General features: G+C 40.6%; 1 protein-coding gene across 8 annotated transcripts in view; it reads right to left on the bottom strand.

Moving 5' to 3' along the window:
• The window catches only part of EXOC4 (exocyst complex component 4), a 791,044-nt gene that overhangs the window by 113,027 nt on the left and 658,667 nt on the right, over nucleotides 1-19,350 (bottom strand). For 4 of the 8 annotated variants that reach the window (XM_025292062.3, XM_044947183.2, XM_044947184.2 and 1 more), the window contains one exon: nucleotides 10,037-10,215. In XM_025292062.3, coding sequence (XP_025147847.3) covers nucleotides 10,037-10,215 — 179 coding nt within the window. Of the gene's footprint in view, nucleotides 1-6,210; nucleotides 8,593-10,036; nucleotides 10,216-19,350 lie in introns of those variants that run through there. The other 4 variants (XM_044947186.2, XM_044947188.2, XM_044947185.2 and 1 more) reach the window with 4 other exon arrangements.

Raw genomic sequence — 19,350 nt, 5'->3', positions numbered from 1 at the left:
AGGCAGATTGTTTTACCATCTGAGCCACCAGGGAAGCCAAAATTGCCTGAGATGATTGTTAAAAGCTTGGTACTCTGAGCATGTCCCCCAGAGAATGTAACTGGAAACTCTATAAGTCATCTTAATACAAGTCAAGGTTGAGAACCAATCCTTTACAACACTGGTTCTCAACCCCTGATTTGAATGGTTTAAGGATCCCCAGGCCACATTTTGGCACAAATTAAATGAAAATCTGGAGCAGGGCCCAGCATCAGTATTTTTTGGGGGGAAGAGGCGACGTTGCATTTTGACAACCTTTTAAATTTCTTTTTTAATTGGAGGCTAATTGCTTTATAATGTTGTGTTGATGAGTATTTTTAAAAACTCCCCAACTGATTATAATTGACATGCAGCTAACTTTGAGAACTGCTACTCTAAAAGGATATTTTTCAGGAAATAACTTTCACTTACAAATGAGTTTTGAGTCAATAATGCACATTAGAAGGACCTAATGTAAATGAGCTAAAATAAAACTATTTTTGGTGAAGAAAAATTCAGAGAGCAGTTTAATCTCAGCATGGCCTTGTCCGAAATTAATATGATTGTACACATTTACTACAGATTGTTTAGTACACACTGCAACTAAGAAGTAGTCACAGACCCTAACTGAGTGGCTCAGGGGAGGAAAAAACATCTTCTGTATAAAGGTCTTCAGATCCACAAGATTATAATCTATCAACTGCATAACTGTTTAAGGTGGACAACTATTTTTTTAAGCAAGCTATTCAACTTGTCCAAACACTGGGCTTATAATAGATGCATTCATCATGTTAAAAAAAAAAATTCATCACCAGAAAGATAGACAAAAGCAATTTGTGGTGGGAAAGTGGAAACTCAATCTAGAATTCAGAAGGAGCAGTCTAGAGGGGACCATATGAATTGGAGGCATAAAAATCAATCCTAGAACATCACCAGTGATAAGTCACACTGATAGAAGTTTGCCTTGATAGATGTGATGAGAATGGTTTTATCTTTGTGCTTTTCCTTCCCAAACCTACAAGCCCCATGTAATCATGAAAAGAGATTAGACAAATCCGTATTGAAGGACATTCTGCAAAAAATCTGACCAGTATTCCTCTAAACTGTCAAGATCATCGAAAACAAAGAAAGACTAGGAAACTGTTCACAGTCTAAAGAGATTATGATTATATGTATTATGATACCCTAGATGAGATCCTGGAACAGAAAAAGGCCTTTAGATAAAAAATAAGGTAATATGAATATAGACCTTAATGAATGATAATGGATTAATACCGGTTTATCAGTTGTGACAAATTTAAGATGTTAACAATTAGGAAAACTGGGTATGAGATACACAGGAAATCTGTACTGTCTTTGCAAGTATAATCTAAAAGTATTCTAAACTAGAATTTCTCTTAAAAATAAATCTCTGAAGTCCCACAATGGATATATTAGCATTCATCAGTGAACTGAAGTGTGCAATCACTGGGCTGGCCAAAAAGTTCCTTTGGGATTTTCTATAGCACCTTATGGAAAAATTCTAATGAACTTTTTGGCCAACACAATACATTAGCAGCTGAAATCTCTTGGGAATCATGAGGGACGTGTAATGATTGGAGAGCAGTCAGGTTTGAAACAAGCAAAAAGGAAGCCATAGTCATTTCATATTGGTTGGCCTGAACATTTCTAAAGATAATCAAATCAAATAACAAAATAACCAAATTGCCACAGAAGTCATCTGATAGTGTGCAGATCTGCCAATATTATGAAATTGCACGCCTGCAACAGGGAAATGTATGTCCTGTCTTGTGCCTGATTATGTTGGGAGAAATAAAAAGACTCTGAACAAATTATATAAATAGAGCAGTAAAGTCCTGTAAGATGCTCTGGGGTGAGAGAATTCCATCAATAAAGAAGTCTGGGAAACACTGCCCTGTCGTAATTACTCCATCAACATATTTTTTAAAAGAATTTTTTTTAGACCATTTAAAAAAGTCTTTATTGAATTGGTTACAATATTGCTTCTATATCATGCTTTGGGTTTTTGGCCATAGAGTATGTAGGATCTTAGCTCCCTGACCAGGGACCGAACTTGCACTCTCTGCACTGGAAGGTGACGTCATAACTACTGGACCCAGGGAAGTCCCTCATTAACATACTGAGATTTGAACAGTTTTACTGTATGCAGGAACTATATTTAATGTTCTTTGATGTTTTTCAAGTGTATTTGGTCACTAAACTCTCTTGCCTATAGCATCAACAGAAGAGTTTTAGAAAATGCTGGGCCTAAAACATACTTCTCTGCAGGAGATTTGGAGACTGGACAATTGAAGTATTTATTGATTTCAGACTTTATTTTTCTGGGCTCCAAAATCACTACAGATGGTGACTGCAGCCATGAAATTAAAAGACGCTTACTCCTTGGAAGGAAAGTTATGACCAACCTAGAGAGCATATTCAAAAGCAGAGACGTTACTTTGCCAACAAAGGTCCGGCTAGTCAAGGCTATGGTTTTTCCTGTGGTCATGTATGGATGTGAGAGTTGGACTGTGAAGAAGGCTGAGCGCCAAAGAATTGATGCTTTTGAACTGAGGTGTTGGAGAAGACTCTTTGAGAGTCCCTTGGACTGCAAGGAGATCCAACCAGTCCATTCTGAAGGAGATCAGCCCTGGGATTTCTTTGGAAGGAATGATGCTAAAGCTGAAACTGCAGTACTTTGGCCATCTCATGCGAAGAGTTGACTCATTGGAAAAGACTCTGATGCTGGGAAGGATTGGGGGCAGGAGGAGAAGGGGACAACAGAGGATGAGATGGCTGGATGGCATCGCTGACTCGATGGACGTGAGTCTCAGTGAACTTCGGGAGTTGGTGTTGGACAGGGAGGCCTGGCGTGCTGCGATTCATGGGGTCGCAAAGAGTTGGACACGACTGAGCGACTGATTTGATCTGATCTGATATAACTAAGAGGACATTTCAAGTAAGTTTCAGAAAGCCAGCTGTATGGACTGGTAGTATTTTAGATCTTCATCAACAGTGACCTAAGTGATGAGCTGTAACACTAACAGAACTTTCTGTGATGATGGAAATGTTGTATAACTGCCATGTTCAGTAGTCACTGAATATCTGAAATGTGGCTAGTATACCTAAGCAAATGAATTATATATTTTAGTTAATCCTAATTAATTTCAATATAAATAACTACACAAGATTAGTGGCTGCTGTATGGGGCAGTACAGTAGCTAGAATATATTCTGTAACACACTATTTCAAATCTTAAAAGATGATGCTGTTAAAGTGTTGCACTCAACATGCCAGCAAATTTAGAAAACTCAGCAGTGGCCACAGGACTGCAAAAGGTCAGTGTTCATTCCAATCCCAAAGAAAGGCAATGCCAAAGAATGTTCAAACTGCTACAAAATTGCATTCATCTCACACGTTAGCAAAGCAATGCTCAAAATTCTTGAAGCCAGGCTTCAACAGTACATGAACCAAGAATTTCCAGATGTTTAAGCTGGATTTAGAAAAGGCAGAGGAACCAGAGATCAAATTGACAACATCTGCTGGATCATCAAAAAAGCAAGAGTGTTCCAGAAAAACATCTACTTCTGCTTTATTGACTATGCTAAAGCCTTTGACTGTGTGGACCACAACAAACTATGGAAAATTCTTAAAGAGATGGGACCATCTTACCTGCCTCCTGAGAAATCTGTATGCAGGTCAAGAAGCAACAGTTAGAATTGGACATGGAATAATGGACTGGCTCCAAATTGGGAAAGGAGTACGTCAAGGCTGCATATTGTCATCCTGCTTATTTAACATGCAGCGTACATCATGTGAAATGCTGGGCTGGATGAAGCACGAGCTGGAATCAAGATTGCCGGGAGAAATATCAATAACCTCAGATATGTAGATGACACCACCCTTATGGCAGAAAGTGAAAAGGAACTAAAGAGCCTCTTGATGAAAGGAAGAGGAAAGTGAAAAAGCTGACTTAAAACTCAACTTTCAAAAAACTAAGATCAGGCATCTGGTCTCATCACTTCATGGCAAATAGAAGGGGAAACAATGGAAATAGTGACAGACTTTATTTTTTTGGGCTCCAAAGTCAGTGCAGATGGTGATTGCAGCCATGAAATTAAAAGATGCTTGTTCCTTGGAAGAAAAGCTATGACCAACCTAGATAGCATAATAAAAAGCAGAGACATTACTTTGCCAACAAAGGTCTGTCTAGTCAAGGCTATGGTTTTCCAGTAGTCAAGTATGGATGTGAGAGATGGACTATAAAGAAAGCTGAGCACTGAAGAATTGATGCTTTTGAACTGTGGTGTTGGAGAAGACTCTTGAGAGTCCCTTGGACTGCAAGGAGATCCAACCAGTCCATCATAAAAGAAATCAGTCTGGAATATTCACTGGAAGGATGGATACTGAAACTGAAACTCCAATACTTTGGCCACCTGATTAGAAGAACCAACTCACTGGAAAAGATCCTGATTCTGGGAAAGATTGAAGGCAGGAGGAGAAGGGGATGACAGAAGATGAGATGGTCGGATGGCATCACTGACTTGGTGGACATGAATTTGAGCAAACTCTGGAAGTTGGTGATGGACAGGGAAGCCTGTGTCACTGTGGCAATATTCACATTAACCAAGAGATGGATGAAATATAAATACCCCCTGAGAGATGCCTGGATAAAGAAAATGCAGTATATCCATACAATGGAATATTATTCAGCCATTTATAAAAAAAAAAAGGAAATTTGGTCATATGCTATAATATGGATACACTTTAAGGACACTGTGAAATGAGACAGTCACAAAAATACAAATACTGTATAATTCCACTTATATTGTTGTTTAGTCACTAAGTCATGTCACATTCTTTTGCAACTCCATGGGCTGTAGCCCACCAGGCTTCTCTGTCCATGGGATTTCCCAGGCCAGAATACTAAGACTGGAGTGGATTGCCATTTCCTTCTCCAGGGGATCTTCCCGACCCAGGGGATGAACGTTCGTCTCCTGCATTGGCAGGAGGGTTCTTAACCACTGCATCACCAGGGAAGCCCCCTCCACTTATATGGGGGCATCTAAAGTAGTCAACCTTTGGACTTTCCTGGTGGTCTGGTGGTTAAGACTCTGGGCTTCCACTGCAGGGGGTGTGGGTTTGATCCCTGGTTGGTGAACTAAGATCCTACATCTCAAGTGGTTGCAAAAAAAAAAAAAAGAAAGTTGAATAAAAAAAAAAAAAATTAGAAAAATAGTAGTCAAACTCATAGAAATAGAAAGTAGACAGTGGTTACATCAGGGGTTGGGGGAGAGGGGGAAATTGGGTGTTGAGGGGTATAGGGTTTCAGTTATGTGAGACGGAAAAGTTTCAGAAACCTGATGCGTAGTAATAAACACTTTGTGAACACAACTCTACTGAACTGTACACTTAAAAACGGTTAAGATGGTGTATCTGATGTTACATATTTCTTAACACAATTGAAAAAAACAGTATAATTGCATAGCTAGTACTGTAATTCATGAGCCAATTCTGGGAAACAAAGTTATGAGGTTTATTTGACCCTGTGGTTTCTCAAAAAAAAAAAAAAAATTATGGTATGACTTTTTATTATCCATGTACGTGGGCACAACAAGATCCGCAGTAATGGGAGTTGAGGAAGCCAGAGCAAGATAAACCTGGGGTCGAACGAACTTGCAATATCAGCCGAATTCAGAAAGGGTAACAATTAAACCACCATCTAAGAGACTGATCTGGGCTCCTAATGCTGCCAGGAGCCTGAGTCCAGCTTGGTTGTTCTGGACTGAGAGACTGGCAGCCTGAGGCCAAAAGTCTTTAACATCCAGGGATGGGCAGGTAGAGGCCAGGGAAATGTTTTCAGGCACATTATTTTATAGAAAAAATATTCAACATTTAATTTCTGAGGCACAGGACAGAAGAAAGAGGTTTAGACTGAAGCAAAGGGAGGTTAATAAAAACTAGATGACATCCTCAATGGTAAGGTTACTTGAAGAGCAGAATATATAATCAAGAAGTTGTAGATTCTCTAATCCTGGAGATTTTTACAGAATCCAAGAAAGGAAGAAGGGACCCCTGAGGAAGCAAGGCAGTGAAAATAAGCCCTGGAGTCCCCTTCAAGTTCTCTGTACTCTATTTTTAAAAGCAACACCTCGGTAAAACACAGGGATAAAATACAAAAGAAAATCATTAGTGTTCCAATTGAATGCACTTTAACAATTTCTATGTAGGTCACATTTTGCTGAGAATTTTCTTAAAGTTAATTTCAGACTTTTTATTTAGTATTCTTACAAACAGCAGCTATTACAGAGGACAGATAGTCTGTGCCTTTACTACAAAGTTGAAACTCTGATCAATGAGGGGAGATATCTATAAATGTAGATCCTGAATGTCCAACACTAAATATGGTCCTGCTCAACTTCCTTGCACTGAAAGCGTATTTGTTAAAAACAGATCCTGAACACAGAGATTCTAGAAGTGGGAGTGGGAGACTGAGCCGTGGGTAGGGGGATAGAGAGTTAGAAACCAAGGCGTATACAAGGAGAGACTTCGAGACCTATGAGCGGAGGCCAAGTTAGGTCAATCCAAGTCTTCTCTAGGATGGCTTCATGAGCTCTTAGTAAAAATGCTCTTTTTGTCTGGGATCAAATAATCTTGGGGCTGCTGGTGGCCAAGAATGTTACTATATGAAAAGGTCTTCCCTGAGATGAAATAAAGGAATACAGCAAAAATAAAGAATGGGGGAGAGAGGGGGCGCAGGCATGTAAACAGGTCTGTTATGTCCTGTTATCTTGTGAACCTCTGCATTCAGCCACATCTGAAGCCTTTGATTTACTGGTTTTACAAATCAAAGAATTTTTTTGGTCCTTTAATTGGGCTGTGACTGTCACCAGGCTTCCCAGGTGGCTCAGTAGGAAAGAATCTGCCTGCAATGCAGAAGATGCAGGAAACATGGGTTTGATCCCTGGGTCGGGAAGATGCCCTGGAGGAGGGAATGGCAATCCACTCCAGTCTTCTTGCCTGGGAAATCCCACGGACAGAGGAGCCTGGTGGGCTACGGTCCACGGGGTCACAAAAAATCAGACATGACTGAAGTAACTGAGCACTCAACACAAAGAATTTTAAGTAGAATAAGTTGAAGAAAGACTGAGCAGGAGAGTACTGGGAGAAATGGAGCAGGAACAAAGGACTGTGGAAGGATGAAAAAGGAGCAGTGTCTTTGGTGCAGTTAGGATCTACATGAGGTAAGGAGACTCTCCTAAGTGTAAGGAAAACAGAAAATAGTAGAAGAGACAGAAAAACCATCTTTGAAAAAAGGGTCAACTCTTATTTTCTGGGCACATGGCCAGCCATGCTCTGCCATTCTCCTCTACTTAAAATACTTCATATCTTTATATTGAACAGGAGGAGAATCCTGTTGTAATATCTAAAGAGATTGTTTTTTACTATGAAAATAATTTTCTGCAAACTTTCTCCATGTACCGTAATTATAATAAGGCACAGTATTATCATCCAAAATAGTTGAACAGATGTGGACAAAAAATAAACTTCTATACTTCTTTTCTTGACTTTCCCCCATCCTGAGTCTCTGGGAGGGCTAGACAAAAGGCTGGCATTTTCTTCATGCTATCGAGTCTCCAGACTTGGCAATACTTTTGTTGAGGTAATCATGTGGTTCACTTTTCAAAAGAATATAAAGAGCTGTCCCTGATTCCCCTTCTAAAGTCACACTGACATGGAACAATCAAAGTAACCCATTATCAGAGAATTCCCTGCTTTGTTCAAATTATAAACAGCAATGGGCATCTCTGCTGGGAATTTGAAGACTAGATGAGTGTGGGTGAGCGAGGCATGTTGCTAACAGAATAAACCAGGCTTGCTTGATGCTTTGTTTTAACAAAGACAACATAACTAGTGATTACAGTTCACTTGGGTTTTGCGCTGATCGTCAAAATGCTGACAGTCACTTAAATCACTCACTGGGTGGAATAATCACCCTGAAAGGAACCGAGAGGGTACAACTTATATTATAAAATGGAATTGAGCATACGAGAGGTATTAACGGGCGTGGTATGAGAGATCTTTGTCAGAAAACCAGAGATGATAGAAGGCATGAATTAGACCTCAACTGTACCGGGGACTCTTAGTGACACGAACACAACAGTGAAATGGTGCAATTACAGAGTTGAGCATAACTCTGAGAGCATGTCTCTCCCTTTCTGAGAATAGTTGAAGCCAGGTTAGCCCGTGTGGATCACTCAGTGGCTTGCTGTAGAGGCTGTGTCCTATTTGGCCTTGTGGAACCCTTTTAGAATAGAAATCTGGACTGCTGTGCTGCCAAAGTAAGAGACTGCATTGTTAAATGTTAGACTCGGATGACCCACCAAACGACAGGACTCCTTCCAGTCATCACGAACACACCAGCCCAAGCAGCCCTACGTTTCAAGAGTCAAAGGAAACGGGGACGGGAAGCATCGGGTTCCTCTTCAGAGCTGTTTATTTTGCAAGGAACAAAAGGGAAAGTCAGCTCCTCCCTGGTTTTTTTGTTGGTGGTGGTGGTGGAGTGAGCTGAGTCTGGGAGATAAAATGGCTAATTTCAACTACTACTTGTGACAGGTTCCCTGATCTGAAGGGATCATAAAGTTGAAAGCCTCTCAAGGGTATCTACTTAGGCAGAGTCTGCTCAGACTGATACTGCACCCAAGCTATCCATAGTAGATGAATATATTTCTAAGAGTAAACAAGTACAATTTTATTATCAGCTAAAAGCAATATTTTCTATAATAAAAGTATAAAAATAAAAATATTATCAAAGAGCAGTATTTTAATGAGATTTCTAAAGCAGAATACCTAACATCAAAAGCCCCCTCCCTTCCATCCTTCTTTCTCACCCCCTGTTGACCCCTAGGACAGCTACACAACCTGCGGGAGATCATAAGTAGTGAGCATTTAAAAGTCTCCTAGACTCTGCCCGTGAGACTCGTGTTTCAGGAAATAATTTACTCTAGTTTATTTCATCCACATCTTCTCCCTCTTGGGTCTGGAAATCATGGTTCATCAAGTAATAATAACTTTTCAAGAGACAGTGATAAAAAATAACTTTCTTTGAAGTTCACAGTCCAAATAATATAAGCTTTTCCTTTAATAATCTTCTAACAGTTCAGTCTAATATTAACTTCAGAGCTGATTTAGTTTCTTTCATGTTCTTGCTGTTATTTTGCTTTTTTCTATCCTGTTTTCTGTCCCTCCATTCATGCATTCAAATCTGCCATCTCCTTTATTCCTTCTGCATTATCGTTTTTTCTTTGCCTTTATTTTAACTGTTGAACACTTCTTAACTAATGCTTTTAAAAAGTATTTATGCTATACTTAATGAATAAATTTTGTGTCCCAAAGTTTTCAAATTATTTTGAAATAACTGATCATTGGTCCTTGATAGAAAAACAGGTTTCCTATTTTCACTTCAGACCCTATCCCTTAATTCCCCTGAAATGTATAATGAGCTTATCTTTCAGCCATCTCTTATCTAGAATAATTGTTTTTCTCATTGTCTGTTTTCTAGCACCTTAACCATTTCTATCAATATAATTGTCTTTTTAGATACTTTTCATTTCTTTTCTATCAATTAAAATGAAAACATCAACCAAATACACAACTTTGAGCTCCGAGACATAGTTTCTACCCTTGAGAAATCGTAAGGAGGACAAAATATACTGCTTTCTGTTCTTGAGACATGGTGTTTCTATCTTACATGCTCCTGGGTTTCTAAGGTTTAATGTCAAGCTATGCTAACATGGACCTTTTTTGACTTCCCATGCCCCAACACACAGAAGTCAAGATTTCTTCATTTCACAGAACCACAAAGTACCAGAGGCTCAGCACAAGAAGAATCCTTGCACAGATCTTCTGACAATTTGGACATGTGCCCATACGGAGACGTGTAGACACTCTCTCATTTCAAATGTACTCAGCCTAGTTTCTCAGCTGTCCCCACAAGATCCACCCCACCAATACTTACTCTGGGATGTAGAAAGACTGGAGAAAGCTGACTTTGTTCGGCCTGCTAACCATTCCAAGCTCTCATGCATGTTGGCCAAGGCTTTGAGGTCGCTGACGTCACAGAGGATGTCTTGTGGAGGGATTAATTTATCACCCAGGTTCCCAATAAGAACTTCCGACTCCTTGCCAAATGCTGCCCTGCACAACAAATCAGAAGCACACTTTACTTACAGCCTGGAAAAGACAGAGGAGGCAAGACTTTCTAATGCTTGTCTAGAAAAGATGGTTGTTATCATCACTATCTTATAGCATGCTATTTTTCCTACATTCTGTTTTGTCAGAACATTATCATATACATATACTGGCATTATCATATGCATATACTTTCTCCTGTTGTAAGAGAAAGAGTTATTGGAAGAACGAAGACCCTGATGCTTGTACTCCAACCAGTGCAGGCCTGATTATACAGTGACAGTCCTTGAGGATGGCTTCAACACCTGCCCTTTTGTAGGTTTTCCTCTTGCCTCTTCTGCTATGGAAGTTGAAAAATAGCTTTGGGTCTTAAGTATATACATGGTTTGAAAGTGATTATAATATATGAAACAGCCATATTAACTTGGCAGCTAGAAAAGGTTTTAAGCTGTTCAAAAGCAAAGAGGGTCCAATCTCTTTAAGAAAGTAGATTATATTTGAAATGGATGACAGGCCTCATTCATTGATTCATTTTGTGGTTGTTGCTCAGTCGCGTCCGACTCTTTACAGCCCCATGGACTGCAGCACGCCAGGCTTCCCTGTCCTTCAACATCTCCCAGAGCTCGCTCAAACTCATCTCCCTTGAGTCGGTGATGCCATCCAAGCATCTCATCCTCTGTCATCCCTTTCTCCTCCTGCCTTCAATCTTTCCCAGCATCGGGGTCTTTTCCAATGAGTCGGCTCTTTGCAGCAGGTGGTCCAAGTAATGGAGTTTCAGCTTCGGCATCTGTCCTTCCAATGAATATTCAGGGTTGATTTCCTTTAGGATTGACTGATTTGATCCCCTTGCTTTCCAAGGGACTCTCAAGAATCTAATTGTTCTAAAAAGGATTGGAGGCAAGGAAGCTATAAAACATCAAGGCATTCACTATTTGGGTAGAGAAACCAGTACAAATCAGTGAGGGATCCTTTAACTGGCTGGAAAATATAATCAAGTGCATTTCCCATACAGTCCAGTGTCTTCAAAATGTTTCAGTGGTTTTCTTGTGGGGGGAGGAGATGGGCTGAAAAATCAAGTTACATGAGGTTGGAGAAGAATGACATTGGAAGTGACTCAGCCCCTGTACAGAAGGAGGGATGGAGGCTCATACGGTTAAGTATTTCAGCTGCATGATACATAAAAACTATTCCATGTTTCTCTTTCTTTCAAAAACATGGCTGAAATGATACAAGATGACTGAAAATGTTATGGAAAAAAAAATTTCTTTTTGGGAAAGGTACACACAGGTAAATAGAGATGGTGAGAAGAACAGGTGCCTGGAGTTTTCTATATGTCCCAAAGTGTCTAAAACTCACAATACCTTAAGTGAACAGAAGCAAGAGCATTACTTAAGAACAAACCAAAGTAAGTTTCAAGCAAGCAGTGATTATTAGCAGCTGACAATATGGTCAGAACCATGCTTAACTGACACACAGGCATGCAGTGCCCAGCACTAAAGGCGGACGTTCAATGTTGAAAGAAGTAACTGCTCTGAATTAAATGCTTATTAAATGCTACCAAAGAGTGGCTCATGATAAGACTTCGAGGGTAACTTTTTAAAATTAATTTATTTGTAATTGAAGGGTAATTGCCTTATAGTATTGTGTTGGTTTCTGCCAAACATCAACATGAATCAGTCACAGGTGTATACCTATGTCCTCTCCCTAAAAGAGGGCAGTATTTTTTTAAGGAAAAGTCACAGTTGATTGAGTTGGGTGAGCAGTGGCTATGGAGGCAATAACACTGCTGTGGACAGAGCATGGGAACTTTGGGTAGGCACACCAAAGAAACGTAAGGGTCATGTAATAGGTCTTGATGGGACTCAGAAGTCTGAATTTCTAATAAGTTTCAGTCTCCTTACCTGGGAGACACACTTTCTTTGAATAATAAGGGTTACAGCACAGATTTCTAAGTCAGGCAAACCTGGATCTGAGTCCTCAAACTGCCACTCACGTGCTGTGTGATGCTGCTTAACCGCCCTGAGCATTGTTAGCTGGGCTAATAGTACTGGCCTCATACGAAATAATGTAAGAAGCTGATGAAGTGATTTAAAGATCTTCACTGGGAAACTTTCCATTATTACAAAGTAGAGCAAAGCATATATATAATCACCTCCCCTGCAGCCATTGCTCAGCTTCGATTACTAGCAACCCATGGTGGTTCCTGGTGGCTCTGATGGTAAAGTATCTGCCAGCAATGCAGGAGACCCCAGTTGGATTCCTGGGTTGGGAAGACCCCCTGGAGAAGGGAATGGCTGCCCACTCTAGTATTCTTGCCTGGAGAATCCCATGGACAGAGGAGCCTGGCAGGCCACAGTCCATAGGATTGCAGAGTGGGACACGACTGAGTTACTAACACTCTCACTTTCACATGGTGAGTACTGTTTCATTTATTCAGATCTACTCTCCATCCCCCTTGGAATATTTTGAAGCAAATCATTCAGGTAAAGTTAAATGCATAACACAGTGCATGGAACTGGATGAAAGCTAATAAGCTGTAGTCATTATTATTCTTAAGTCTGTTGAGATCACGGGTTTATTTACTGTCAACCCAGGGTATGCTGTGATGAATAAATGGAAATAGATGAGTGATCAGAAGTAAATAAATTAGATAGCAAGGGCTAGTGTTACAAATGGAACCTTGTAACATCATAGCAAACGTTGCCATGTCTCAGAGTCCAGACTTCTCAGAATCTTGAAGAGGTAAGTCACTGTGACAGAAACCACCAGCTGCCTACTAGACCTCCAGGCTGCCACACCTTCTCGGTCAAAGGATCTTGACTGCAGGAAGCAACGTCCCCAATGTAAAATCAAAACAAACCAAACCAAAACCCTGCTCACTTTCCCAGCCTCTCTTGTGGATGTGGCGGTCAATGAGATGTAAATTGGAATCAGGAAATAGGCTCCTGAGAAAGTTCTTCCAAGCAGTCTTACTGGCAGGGATTTCTTTTGCCTCCCTCTTTCTGAGTGCAGCCGTGATGAGTGAAGCCGCAGTAGCTCTTCTTCAAATAGCAGGTGACCTTGAGTATGAAAACCACCCTGGGAATAAGGGAGCCAAAGGCAGGAGGACACGGAGGCACCAATGACATCATAGAACTGCCATGCGGCCCCAGATGATACATTTCTGGGCTTCGTGCTATAATAGGAGAGAAAATGAAACCTCATTTGTCTAAGCCACTGCTATTGCAAGTTTCTGCTACTGGCAGTGAAATGTAATTTCAACTGACACAATTATCTAATTAGCATAAGTGATGTCATCTGCAGAAAACTTCCCCTGAATTTAGATATCCCTGCAATCGAGTTACTGGGGAAGGCAAAACAATATCTCCTCCATGATTTGAGCCCAGCAGACGGTCATAATATCTACCCCTTGGCTGTCACTCAGTCAAGCTGTAAATATTTAGTTTTCTCAGTCCGTCCTTATACATCAACTCTCTCAGTCCTTTAATCATCTTTGATAGATATAACACACAAAAAAATGCCTCTGAGCTGGGTGGTTAAAAAGCAACAAGGGAGGCAAACTGGCTTTGAAAAAAATAGGCTTGGAGCCATTTTTATGCATGTAGGTGTAACCCTGGGTGGAAAGTGACAATCAAGACAAATGTATTTATGTAGCAGTCTAATCTTCTTATCTGGGGATCTCTGGGCTTAGGGCATGTCTGCTGTGCGCTGCCAGGACTCTACGCCTATCCCATTCCCCTTTGGCTCACAGATTTGCTTAACTCCCTCCGACAGGAAAGCAATAGACGGAGAAAAATACAAACTGCCTGGTGTTGAATACATAGTAGACATCTCATTTGACAGGAATCCATAATCACCCCCTAACAACCTGGAGAGAGCACCACAACCATGACATGGAGAATAAATGATTGACAGCTAGAGCCATTTCGCACGAAAAATCATCCTTCGAGGATTCGTGTGTGTCAAAGAGTTTGGTGGACGGTTTTTATGTGTTACAATAACCTTAAGGGGATGGCTCTAGCTGCTCAACTACAGATTTTTTTCCTACACCCTCTAATTTATTAAATAAATTATGGCATATCCACACTATGGAAAACTATGCAATCATTAGAAATTTTAATACATAGTAGAAAACACTTGGTACCACAGAAAAAAGCTTGATATTGCATACTTTTAGCCATGATATGCAAATGAGTAAAATAAACTGTTATAAAACTGTATGCATTGTATATATAAAAAGAACAGAATTATGTATCTATGTGAACCGAAATAAGATTGGATATGTATGAGTCAAAATGTTGCATGACTCGATTATGCTGTGTGCTTCTCTGTATTTTCTATACTTTCTCCAAAGGACACATTTACTTTATAATTAAAAATGAAAAATTGAAAACCCTACAAGTGAGAAAAACCTTTCAAACGGATGCATCAAGCATTTTAGCCTGGAAAATTAGAGTATTTGGGTATTGCAGTTATTTGAGCCAAACTGAAGGCAAGTTTGGTTGGTCTCAAGTCTGGTTTGGACCGTGGCTCCAGGCCTGCTCAGCCTGCAGTCAGTAGGGATCCTTTCCACATTGTAGGTGGGAATGTAATTTGGTACAGCCACTGTGGAGAACAGTTTGCAGGTTCCTTTAAAAAAAAAAATAGACATATCATATGATCTAGTAATCCCACACCTGGGAACATATCCAGACAAAACTCTGTGTATTCGAAAAGGTACACGCACCCCAATGTTCTTAGCAGTAGAATTTACAATAGCCAAGACATGGCAACAACCTAAGTGTCCACCAACAGTGGAATGGATGAGGAAGATGCGGCGTGTATATCTATATATGAATCTTACTCAGCCATAAAAAAGTAATATAAAGCCAATTGCAGCAACATGGATGGCTCTAGAGATTATCATACTGAGTAAGTCAGAAAGACAAACATCATGAAGTATCACTTATAAAAGTAATACAAATGAACTTATTTACATAACAGAGAGATACACAGACATAGAAAATAAATTTATGGTTACCAAAAGGGAAAGGGGGTGGGGATAAATCAGGAAGTTGGGATTAGCAGATACACGCTACTGTATATAAAATAGATAAAGAAGGACCTCCTGTATAGTATAGGGAACTACATTCAGTATCTTGAAATAACCTATGATGGAAAAGAATCTAAGAATCATGTGTATCTATACCTGAATCACTTTGCTATACACCTGAAACATTGTACATCAACTATACTTCAATTTTTAAAAATATGTTTAAAAAAAAAAAAAGATGGTGGTCAGCATCTGCCTCAGAGGTCTCACTGTCAGGATGATTGCCTGCCAGCATCCGGTCAGCAGTGTTTCCTCTTTCTAGATCTGAATTTTTATTTAGCCTTCATCTTCTTCTTATTATGAAAGCACATTATTTAACGAAGGTATTACATATGTTTGTGTGAAATGGGCAGCAGAGTAAATCATTACCTGGAGAAGATGAAGTAAGAAGTGTTCAGTTATGGCCCAAAGATTATCTGGCATACCCAGGAACAGACATCAGAACCCAGCACTCATTGGTTCCGTCACTGAACCCTATCTGAGAAGTCACTTTAATTATCAGTAGGCCAACGCACTCACAGAAGCCTAAGAAACTGAAGGAAGAGTGTTAAACCTGTTACGTTTTATTTTACCACACAATTATAATCTTTAAAGAGCCTGAATCTGACAAGAATCCATTTAAGAGAATTTTGCCGAGAGTGTAAAACCTGTTTAACTTAATCTTACCACACAATCATAATCTTTCAAGAGGTCTAGCTGACAAGAATTCATTTAAGAGAAGTTTGCCAAAGATGCCGCAAACTGTCTCCATTTAGTCATTAAGTAATTCTGGTTTTTTTCCCTGAAATCTTAGGAAGGAAAAAAAAGAAAGTACCCTTTCAGCAGACTAAATGGTGCTTAGGAAGGAAATAGCACAAATAGTTTCAAAGCGATTTGCAGATCGAGGCTATAGTTGACCACATATCATATATGCTCAGACCCTCTCCACTCTCCAAGTCTTCTGTTAGTACCACTGCTTCCCTTTGCTGACTCTGCTGTAAGAATACTGCTCCAAGAAACAGGAAACATTGCCCAGAGTCCCCTGTGATCCAGAAGACAGCAAGGGGAAGACACAGCCGGGCTCAGATGGAGAAGCAGATCACCAGACTCCTTGCGTCCCGGAGCGGGCAGTGCTGCACCCACACTGAGCACGGAATTGCTTTCCTGAACTGAAGTGTTTCTAGCAGCACCATTATCAGGAGATTCACTCAAGCTCTTATTCGCAATCACGATATCCCATTCAACAATGTTTCTAGCCAAGAAACTTCTTGGGTGAAAATGGCTGATGCAAGATTCATCTATGGTCCAGTTGGGAGACAACTTTTACAAGGCTGGAGTACTTTGACCTAGAGACCAATATATAGTGCTGTTTTATTTTCCCCCAAGACAATATGGATCTAGAAATCCAAGGGTTAGAAGTAGGAATGATCTCTCTTCTCATTATTAAAACCATGCATGGAGGTTCTGTTAGTGCTCTCACAGCTTTGAGCTAAACTGGTCTCGAGGCACTCAGGAAGGAATGCTTCCACCAGAAAATACAACAATGACTAAATTACATGGGAAAGAGAGACTGTCATCTGGCTGTTTCAGGTTTCTCACACTACTGAACCAACAGGTGGAGAAAGGGGTCACTTTGATGCCTGGAAGGACTGATCTCAATTGCCAAGGGCAAATTTAGTTGCTTCTATGCAATAAAGGCAGAGAGCACTACATCAGATTCACTGGAACCCCTTTTAGTATTTCCAGGGCCATAGTACCAATAGCTCCTGGTGACTCAGATGGTAAAGAATCTGCCTGCAATGCAGGAGGTCTGGGTTTGATCCCTGGGTCAGGAAGATCCCCTGGAAAAGGAAAGGCTACCCACTCCAGTATTCTTGCCTGGAGAATCCCATGGACAGAGGAGCCTGGAGGGCTACAGTCCATGGGGTCGCAAAGGGTCAGACACGACTGAGCGAATAAACAAGAACATAAAACTTAGCATTTAACCTTTTCTAGGTGTACAGTTTAATGGCATTAAGTACATTCACAATGTTGTGCAACCAGTATCATTACTTCCAGAACTTTCCCGTCCTCCCAAATAGAAACTCTGTACTCGTTAAAGGGGAACTTCCCATTCTCCCCACTCCCCCAGCCCCTGGTAACTAGTATGCTAGTTTACCTCTAAAAATTTGCCTATTCCAGGTACCTTATATAAGTGGATTCATATACGTCCCTTTGAGTCTGGCTTACTTCACTTACCATAACATTTCAAAGTTCACTCATGTTGTAGTATGTATCAGAATTTCATTCCCGTTTAAGGCTATGTATTTCATTGTGTGTGTGCCACACATTGTTTATCCTTTCATCTGGGGATGGACATCTGGATTGTTTCCAGCTTTTGGCTATTGTGAATAATGCTTCTGTGAACATTGGTGCACAAGTATCTGTTTGAATCCCTGCTTTCAATTCCTTGGGGTATATGCAGAGAAACAGAATCGCTGGATTCTGTGGTGATTCTACGTTTACTATTTTAAGGAATCATCATACTGCTTTCCAGAGTGGTTGCACCATTTTACATTTCCACCAGCAATGCACAAGGCTTCCAACTTCTCCACATCCTCATCAAAATTTGCTACTTACTGTTTTACTTTAACATTTAAAATGATAGTCATCATAATGAATGTGAGGTTCATTACAAACTGTTTTACATGAGGAACTGGTGGCATTAAGTTTTTTTTCTAGCTCAGAGATCACCACATATAAGGACTCACTTCTGCCTTGACATAGGGGTCTGCAGAGATACTAGTTCTGAGGAGAATTCGATGATGAATGAGGCCAGCTCACTTTTGTTGTGGGGGGGCGGGGGGATGCCCTTATATGAGAATTGTTAACCTTGTATTAGGCAGAAATACCAAGTTTTAACAGACACAGAATAAAAAAAGGGGTGAACCCTGAAAGCCCTAGGCTTGTCTTCCCTAAGACCCAGTCCTCACTTTTGCTCTGCTCTATATCTGGAGTCAGGGGCTGACTCTCTGCAGGCTGTGTTCCAGGTTCTGACCACAGGGGACCCTGATGGGAAACTGAAGGCTAAAGGGAAAGGGGAATCCAGGGCTTTTCTGTTCTTTCCCTCCCCTCCGCCTCAGGTGATGTCTCCAGCAACAGACGGATCTCCTTCTTGGTTTTAGCATCTACCATGCTCCAATTCCTTTGACTAATTTGTGTTCCAGTAAAAACTTCTTCCCCTTGGCCCTCCAGCTAAAGGGAGGCAGAGGCTTCTGTGAGAAGGGGCTCTATGGGTTCTCTTAATGTCCCCTGTTTGACACTCAGATCCTCATTCTCCTATGAAACCAATTCTCTCCATTTAAATCCAACTTGAAGGAATTTAAAGGAATGTCGTCGTTTAGTTGGTAAGTTATGTCTGACTCTTTTGCGACACCATGGACTGTAATCTGCCAGGCTCCTCTATCCATGGGATTTCCCAGGAAAGAATACTGGAGTGGGTTGTCATTTCCTTCTCCAGTGGATCTTCCCGACTCAGAGATCAAACTTGCATCTCCTGCATTGACAGGCAGATTCTTTACTACTGAACCACCCGCGAAGTCCAAGTTAAGGGAATTTGGTTGTTGTTCAGTAGCTCAGTCGTGTCCGACTCTTTGCAACCCCATGGACTGCAGCATGCCAGGCTTCCCTGTCCTTCACCATTTCCCTGAGTTTCCTCAAACTCATGACCATTGGGTCAGTGATACCATCCAACCATCTCATCCTCTGTTGTCCCCTTTTCCTCCAGCCTTCAATCTTTCCCAGCATTAGGGTCTTTTCTAATGAAAAGGGATTACCTGAAGGGATTTCTGTTTTCTGGGAAAGACCTTGACTTATACCAGACCTAGTAAGATGTCTGACCATATTCAAGGCAGCTGGAAATTGATTAAATTCTTTGGCATGGGATTAATTAGTTCTGTTCTATAGGTAGAGAAACTGAGACATGTTAAGATAACCTGTAAAGATCACTTCACTATTATCTGTCAGAGCTTAAACTGATGAAGGCTATAAAAAGGTTAGGTCACCTACCTAAATTCCTAATAAAACCGAGT

Source organism: Bubalus bubalis, chromosome 8 (assembly GCF_019923935.1).
Source record: "Bubalus bubalis isolate 160015118507 breed Murrah chromosome 8, NDDB_SH_1, whole genome shotgun sequence".
Lineage (NCBI taxonomy): Eukaryota > Metazoa > Chordata > Mammalia > Artiodactyla > Bovidae > Bubalus > Bubalus bubalis.
The sequence above is the reverse complement of the archived record's forward strand: the minus strand, read 5'-3'. Positions and strand labels throughout refer to the sequence as shown.